The sequence below is a fragment of the Homalodisca vitripennis genome, chromosome 6 (genome assembly GCF_021130785.1).
Source record: "Homalodisca vitripennis isolate AUS2020 chromosome 6, UT_GWSS_2.1, whole genome shotgun sequence".
Classification (NCBI taxonomy): Eukaryota; Metazoa; Arthropoda; class Insecta; order Hemiptera; family Cicadellidae; genus Homalodisca; species Homalodisca vitripennis.
The window spans coordinates 139,833,916-139,843,050 of record NC_060212.1 but is presented as its reverse complement, the minus strand read 5'-3'; the positions used below and the strand labels follow the sequence as shown (position 1 = coordinate 139,843,050).

The 9,135-nt window shown below is 32.4% G+C and overlaps 1 protein-coding gene across 1 annotated transcript; it reads left to right on the top strand.

Moving 5' to 3' along the window:
• Positions 1 to 5,664: 5,664 nt before the first annotated feature.
• LOC124365572 (piggyBac transposable element-derived protein 4-like) lies at positions 5,665 to 7,827 on the top strand. The gene is made up of 2 exons (XM_046821565.1): positions 5,665 to 5,946; positions 6,478 to 7,827. Exons 1-2 carry the CDS (start codon positions 5,665 to 5,667, stop codon positions 7,825 to 7,827), a joined length of 1,632 nt encoding a protein of 543 aa, XP_046677521.1.
• The last annotated feature ends 1,308 nt before the right edge of the window (positions 7,828 to 9,135 follow it).

Here is a 9,135-nt window from a genome sequence, read left to right as displayed (position 1 = left end):
AACAATATTTCATATAAGCAACACTTTGTGGTGATAGAGGCCAAATTGTCTTTATAAGTCATGGGATTTCAACATAACAATATAACAATTTTATGATTGGCAATTATAATTTCAGAGGATACATCGTCTCAACCTAAGTGCTGCTGTTACTTAGATTTCTTAAGAAGAATGTGACTAAGGTATTTACTGATATTTTAAGTATAAAATATAGTGTTACCTTTATTTATTTAAACATGTTTTACATATTCTTCTGAAATAGCATGCTATGTAATTCATTTCAAAATAAGTTGATCTTTTTAATAAGCTTAGCTGATGCTCCATGCAGCTTTAAAGTGTGTACCTCAATTTATTAAGCTACATCCATTACTATGCTACATGTTAATTAAAGTGACATACGGCTGTACTCTTTTTCGATACATGGGGCTCGGAATTGGTTATATAGACATGTAACGTCATGAAAAACTATGTATGGGTTTGTTCTCGAGATATAGTGGTAGATCAACGGACAGTTTTTAACTTTTTGCAGTCTATCGAGTGATAAGCTTCGAGAAGGTTTAGCCAATATACACGATTTATGTGATATTTTCGTTAACATTTATTCTAAAACGATTTTGAGTTGTTGATTAAACTGGTACTGCCCAGTCTAAAGAAGTCTCTCCTGAATAAAACAATAAGATAAGACTGTTTGATTGTCTTTGTTTGTAAATATAACATAAAAGGAATTAAGCTAGAAAATTATAATTCAGATGATGAGTTATTGGAATCAGGGACTCGAAATATTGATAGAACCGTTATTTGTACAGTTCAAGTAGGTTAAAGTAAGAACGTCCTATTCTTGACAGTATTAATTTTTATGACTAACTCTTAATAGTTGAGTTAATATGTCTTAATATTGGTCCTTTATTTGATAACTTGTTTTTATCTTAGGTTCTTATACTGTGATTAAAAAACATCAGCCCTACTTGTCTAGACAGTGATGTATACAAATAAAAACAATGAAAAATTGTTTTATTAATGATAATAATGAAGTCACCTTTTATTTGTATGTAAGCTTTTTTAGGCTGTAGGTAATGATTTATTAATATTACAAAACACTCGTAATAATGAACGATAACCACAAAACCATGATAATAAGGGATTTTACAATAATTAATAAAGATTAATAATCAAATCTTTATTCGCTACAAAATGTTTCACTAATAAACCAACTCTCGAAACCTTAAACATACAGAAAGTGCAAATAAAACTTTTTCTAGTTTATTCTAAGTATTTCTAAATAACCCTAGTGAATTATTGAAACGCGTTAATTCAGCTCAATATTCTTTTTGATTTATTAATTCATTTATATACTTTTATTTAATCAAAGTAATCACGTTTAAGAATCAGTATATAGATCTAATTACATAATTCAACATTGTGTCAATTGTTACATTATATGCTAAACTGCAAGAATAAGCAATAAATAGTAAATGGCCAATGGCACAGTGTAACGGGTACAACGGTTAACGCAAGATAACCATATCAAGCAACGTCGAGCGTGGCTGCTGCTTAGATGGGTAACCGCATTCCTGTCTTTACCAGCAGCCCGCCTGTCATTAATGGTGGTTCGGAGGTCACCTTTAAACCGTTAGTCACCAGTGTTAAGTGTTAGAGAGGGCTTCTTAGCCCTTAATTCGCTCGGTAAAATAAGACATCTTTACTATACGTTTTACTTTAAATTATTTTCAATATGATATAGTCCTGTATTTCGAATTTATTAGTGACAATAACACGCACCATCGTCAAACAGTTCATACTGTAGTCATAACACTACTGTAGTTTCGGCTTCCAGTAAGTCTTCTTCTGGCTTTCACGTCAATAAATATCAAAAACGAGGATTATCCATCTGGAGTAGTCTAGTTTAAAATTTAGAAACAAAACACAAAGTACAACGAATAGACAAGTAATACCTGGTAAAAATAATAACAATTACGGTAAGTTTTGTTCTGTCTCCTGCTTTTTGCGATGTTACATCATGTTGATATTTTTGTGTGGCCTATAAAGCGTTGTTTTACGTTAAAATTATTTATATAATGTGTTTTTGCTTTAAATGGTAAGTCCAATTGTTTACTGAAAACCATTATTATAGTAGTAAAAGGCCGGTTTTGAAAATAATTTGAGAGGACACCATGAACGGAACTGACACAATGAGCTGATATCAGCTAGAAAGAGGAAGGACTGTAACCGACGGACACTCTCCCTTCCGACACGCCCACATAAATTCGGTTCTCATCCCCATTTGAGCCTTCCCTCGCTGCTGACAGAGTTCTGACTCACACTTCATGCTCATAACTCATCCTGATACTGGTTTTTGAGTGATTAGTCATTTCTTTGTCCCTTACTAACGACCCAAATGAATCGTCTTGCACCATTATAGAACAAATTTTTCCTATGCAGCATGGAAAACTTAAATTATACACATAATATAATTATTGACATACATGTATATTATATGAATAATTATAATACATATTATATACGTAATTATATACATTAGTATTATATATATATATATATATATATAGTAAAATTTGCCATAGTTTATTATGTTAGTATTATTTTTTCAGCCTTTCACATGTTTTGTTGAAGAAATTCTTGTTTAGGTTAAGTTGTTATAAGTTAATTGTAGGGATCTTGAATATAAAAATGGAGAAGTATGTCCGTTGGAAATAAATAAATAAATAAAAATTCTTTATGAATATTCACGAAAATTCCAGGTATATAAGTCAGATCGTTCTTAAGATGTAGTACCAACAATTAAATACATACATACAAAAAACTAAACACATAGGTAGCCAAAAATTAAATTTTTCAGCCATTTAAATAATAGGATTCAATTATGTTTAGCCAATAAAAGTAATATCCGAACAATTATAATTGATAATTTTGAAAAACAGGACATAGTTTTAATACAAAGAAAAATATCTGAAGCATTATTCAAAATGTAAGCAAACATTTTATTACTCACAGTATCACCAGAACGATTTGGCAAAACTAAACTACAGTTTCTACTCGAAGTTTTCTATTTGGCGTTTTTTGCAGCTTTCACATTGATAACAGCGATTAAACTAGTTTACGATGTTTCTGAAGACATACGATTCTTCTACATCTATAGCCTTACAAGTTTATAATTTGGATGCGTTTTCGGAGTTTAACAATAGAACAATTGGGAACACAATAACTGATAACGTAACAAAACTGCCCTACACGGAATATGATACTTTCTCATTTGTATTTTTATAAAGGGAGAACTCGTTATCACCTGTTATGATTATGGAGGTGGACAGTATCAATAAAGTGTACAACCGATCCTGTCAAAAATGTTATCCGTGCTATTTTAACTTAAACTCAAATGTCGACGCCTTCAATCGTGCGACCACGGATTCAGAGAGGTCCGATTAAAACATGTAGTTTTAATATATTCAAAAACTAAATATTTATTGTGCTATGAAACAGATGTTTATCCAGTTATCACAAAATAATACAAACATTTGAGAGGTACTTTAATCTGAAAAACCTTTAAACCATCAACCTAGTTACGATTGAACATAAATTTTATTACAAGAAAGGCTTGTTGAATTACGGTAAACAAGTAACAATTCATACTATTTTTTGCAATAGTATTTGACAAAAAACCTTTTGATTTCATAAACGATTTAGCGTTGGATAATTTATCGGCAAGTGCATTGTATTACATGTTTTAGTTTGCTATCAAAAGAACTAAAGAAACTGCCTTAAAAAAACCTTTGGTGCTATTATATACCAGACATGTCAAAATTTCCCAACGCCACTCTTCTAAAACAGGAGAAAGTAATAAAACTTAAAATCGTGCCCAAATTGTACTTTCAGGACAGCCTTATGCTACACAAGGAACCTCTAATGCAGAAAAATAACATGAGTAATATTGTTTGTTTGAAATTCGTGCTTTTCTTTAATAAAGTCAATCTCAAAACTTCTGAATTGCTTCGAACTAGTATAAAAAAATATACCAAATCCAAATAAATAGTACTTGGATTCAAGTTCAATCCAAACCGTACAATGCAATCACTCATAATCTCGACCTGAGCCAGTGTAGAAATGAAGGTGAGAGCCATAGTTAAATAGAGCCTTTATCATATATATATATATATATATATATATATATATATATATATAAAGTTATATATATATATATATATATATATATATATAATTTCAATAAACATTGAATCGCAAAAGTACTTGCTCCGCCGGGACTCGAACCCGGATCTCTCACTTGCCGGGTGAATGTGCTACCATTACACCAAAGAGCCCTTACTTTTTACGATAAAACTATTTTGTATTTGGCCGTTTCTTTCACATATGTGTTAAAATAATCAAACTAACATATGATCGGAAGACCAAATACCTGTCAATCGACTTCTATTTACATTCATTAAATTGCCACTTATACAAATTTTATATATATATATATATATATATATATATATATATATACAAAGTATTAAGAGTATTATTTCAACAATAATTGGCACTAGAAATATTTAGCATGAAATTTATAGTGAGTGTTTAGATGTGTCTCCAAAATAATAAAATACAAATAAATAATGATTACAAAAATAATTAATGATATCCCTTATTGTACTTAGGGGAGCTATACAACTGATAACCAGATTAGATACGGTGGTGCGGATCCCAGGACGCGTTGGCAGTGATTGGGAGCCGTAATGGGCCACTCGGACTTGTAGGCGGGCAGGATGAGGGGAGGGTCATCTCTGGGGGTTGGTTAGCCACAGAGGTCTACCACAGGACTCCGAGTTTTAGGTAGTTCGGCAACTTGATATACCTAGTTACTACTTTAACTTTCAATTTAACAAGCTCTCCTTTCTCTTGAATCACTGGTAAGTAAAAGTAACATTTATTACATAGTAAACTGTAAATTTTATGATGAAATTATATTTTATATCACTTAAACTCTTTGCACACTCTGAGAATTGACTCAGTTTGTAACACATTCATTTGAAAGTGGGATAATAACATATAACAAACTGCTAAAAATATTTAAAAAAAATTATGTATGTCAGTTAAAAGTAACTATTAGTAAAATATACTTGTTTCAAGCGTATCAGTTTTCTGCAGAAAAATTCTAAAAAATTATAATGCAAATTTCCACAAGTTTTAATAAAATGTAGCAACACTATAAAAGGCAACACATTGACTGCCACCATATTAGACATTTTGCGATCACCCCAGGCCAAGTATGATTATTGTCCGTAATGCGTCTAAAATGTCATTACAAACATGAATATACAGTTTATTCTTGTTAATTGAGGTTTTATTGCCTTTTTATTGATGTGTGCAAAAATGATACACGATGCCCAGTACATGCCAACTTTAGGTTTTTTTGCTTCACAGGCCATGTGTATCATTTTTGCACACATATATAAAAGTGCGTTTGTCCGTTTTATTTGATCATTGCATGTTTGTATTTCTTTTTTCACGTGTAATGATGTTGACATATTAATTCTGGTTTCCCAAAAGCTATGTCTTGGTTGAGTTCTTTAGATACAATAATAGTATATCCCTAACGGGGTGTTTTTTTTTGCAGATTTGAATATTAATTAAAGTTTTTATTACATTGGGAAAATGGAAAAGGAAAAACTTACTCCTAGAAAAATAACGAAATTACTGGACAGTGACAGTGACGATGATGAAGGTCCAACAGACTTGAGTGCAGAAAGTGAGGTGTTTGATTCAGATAAAGACCCAGACTTAAGACCTATTAATGAAGACAGAAGAATTTACCAATCTTCCAGACTATTTGAACTTAAGTACCAAAGACAGTTAGAACCAGATCAAATAGCTGGTTCATCAACAGGCGCAGTAGAATATGAATCAGATGAATATTCAGAACCTACTACTAAAAAGGTAAAGAAAAAGAAACCAATTATGAAAAAGACAAGAAAAGTAGAAAGCAGAAAAAGAAAAGTTAAAAAACACTTGAAAACAAGGAAAAGATAAAAATGCTAAGATAAAGAAAACAGACAATACTGAAGAAGAAATTTTGGACGAAGAAGTACTAGCTGAAGAAATATATAAAGATCCTGAAAATTTTTTACAAGACGTAACTGAAGATATTTCTGAAGAAGATGAAGCAGCTGATGGAGACGAAACACTTGATGAACAAACTGAAACTGACGTTAGCGAAAGGCTAAATAAAGGAAAAATAAAAACAGATTCAACAATTACAAGTTCAACTTATTTAGTAAAGAAAGAGAAATAGCATGGAACGAATGGAGGGATAGACAAAAAGACTTTCCTTTCACAGGAAAATCTGGTATGAATGCTGAATTGAGTGGAAAATTATCTGGAGCACAACCTATTGATAATTTTTTGCATTTTATTGATGATAATATTATAAATTTTATGGTTGAGCAAACAAATTTATATGCAACTCAGCAAATAGAAAACCAGGAAGATGTAAAACCTTCTTCACGGTTACATAAATGGACTCCTACAACTCCTGAGGAAATGCGCAAGTTTGTGGCTTTAGTTGGATACATGGGCCTGGTAAAATATCTATCTTTACAGGATTACTGGAGTAAAAGCCCTTTGTATGATAACACTTTGGTGAGAAATGCTATGAGTCGCAACCGATTTGAAATACTCTTGAGAATGTGGCACTTTGCAGACTACTATGAAAAAGGGAACAACCGACTTCATAAGATTGAAAATCTCATGAATATGTGTATTGAACGGTTTAAAGAAGCTTACACACCTGGAAACAAGATTTGTGTGGACGAAAGTATGATTGCATGGAAAGGCCGCCTGGTTTTTCGCCAATACAACCCTAGGAAACGTCATCGATATGGAATAAAACTGTATAAACTATGTGCTAGCAAAGAGAACACATGGACTTTCTCTGTGTACATAGGTCAGGACAGATCAGAGAATGACTGGAGCACTTCAGAAAATGTAATCTGCAAACTCTTAGGTGGATTACTTGATAATGGCACAACTCCAGCACCAGGAGGTTTGATGGGAGAGGGTCGAACTCTTATCACTGACAACTGGTACACCAGTGTACCACTCGTTGTAGGACTCTTGGAGCACAAAGCTCACCTAATTGGCACTGTTAGGATTGATCGGAAGTACTTACCCCCAGAAGTGTCAACCAAACTGAAGAAAACACATGGTGATTCTGTTATAAGAGAAACAGCAGAAGGTATTGTCTTTTTGAAATGGAAGGACAAACGGGATGTACCCCTGCTATCTACTGTGCATACCAATGAATATGTAGAAGTTACTTCAAAAAGAGGCAAAGTTACACAAAAACCAAAAGATGTTATGCTCTACAATGAAGAAAAGTTTTCTATAGACATGAGTGACCAAATGGCTACTTACGGCACTGCATTGCGTCGAGGAACAAAGTGGTACAGAAAACTAGCTGTCGAAATTGTGTGGGGAATGGTTGTAGTAAATGCACATTTTCTTTATGTAGAAAATTCAGGTACCAAAATGCCGATCAAGAAATTTAGGGAAAGTATTATTTTGTCTTTGCTAAAGTACGAGGTGGAGACACCTAGAAGATCGGTTGGTCGGCCTACTCATCGTTTGATCGATTGCTTGAGAGGGGATCCTCCAAAAAAAACGAGGGGGAGGTGCCGAAGCTGCTACGAGGCCAAAGGAAGATCAGGTGTACAGGGCCCTGATGGGAAAATATCAAAGGCAAAGCAGGTCTTTACGATTTGTGATACCTGTGAAGGTAGACCATTTATGTGCCGGACTTGCTTTAACAATCATGTGTAAGAACTAATAACAAAACCACATAAAAACGACAATTGAGTTCATTTTATTTTACAGTATTGTTTTGACATATTTAGTAACATTATACAATCTGTATAGCCAGTAATTTTCGATTGCAGTAATAAAGCTTATACATGACAAAATATTCTTCAAGTTTTTTGACAGCCTAAAAATGTAGTACTTTTTTAGCTTCTTTTAGCTCAAATTATACGGCTGGGGACAAAATTCAAAGTATTTTTGTGTTGGTCCAGGCCACAAAAATGTGTTTTAAATGCTAAATCTCATTTATATGTGTGCGTTTTAGATACACATGGCCTAGACCAAAACATTGCATGTGTATCAGAAATGATACACATGGCCCCAGTGGCAATCCACTTGTGTATCATATATGATACACATGGCAGTCAATGTGTTAAGGGTATCGTAACACTACTCATTACTTACGTAGCCGTTTCTTTTTGTCCATAAATAAAGTTGTATTTGTAGCTGCCAAATATTTGTGAAGTTTCCTGTCGGTGGAATCCTCGATTCTGAAAGGCCGCGAAAAAATTTAATTTTGATTGGAATAAGCGTTATGATTCATTAATGATGTTAAATGTCAAATATTTGTTTAAATAACTATAAATTTTGTTTATTCAGATACTATGTGGTGGCCTGTTAAACCCTATCAGTATTTAGTCAGTCTACTTCACTGGCAATAACCTAGTTTAGCATGCCTCAGTGGAAAAAGAGAAAAGATGAAGGACAGGCTTTGTTTATCGAACTTCGTCAAAATAAAATTAGAAATTACTTCTGTAAACATGTAATGTAAATTTTCATTGTGTGTTATTGTATTTGGATTATTTACTTATTTGATTTTAAACTGTCAAGTAAACTTATGTAAAATGTCTAAGTTGCTTTCACTGAGACATGTCGTTTTTGTAAAACGTTTTATATGAGTGTCAATTTTAAAATTACTTTTTTCTTAATTAAAATATATTCTAGATAGTCTATTGATTTCTCAAAGATGTTTTAACTTTTAATTTTCTTGTAAAATTTTAAATAAATTATTAACTAGCACACAAAAAGTTGGTCTCCAGAGGTTTCAAAAACATATGTTACATATATATGTGTTCATTGTCCTACACATTATAAGACCCAATTTGGTTTAAGATATTATGTTTGTAAGTTCTCTCCAGCGTGTCAAAATCCTAAGCTGCAATGTGATTTTATTAAATATCTTTCATAAACAATTATGATTAAACAATAATTTATAACCAATTGAAAGTGAAAGTCAAATTGAAATTAGTTATGCATTCAAAAGGCGTCGAT

Bases quoted from the DNA above. Each gene is read 5' to 3' on its own strand.
- LOC124365572 (XM_046821565.1), top strand. From the start codon at position 5,665: ATGGAAAAGGAAAAACTTACTCCTAGAAAAATAACGAAATTACTGGAC. The intron at 5,947-6,477 runs GTAAAGAAAAAG...TATGCAACTCAG, and splicing joins CAGAACCTACTACTAAAAAG to CAAATAGAAAACCAGGAAGA.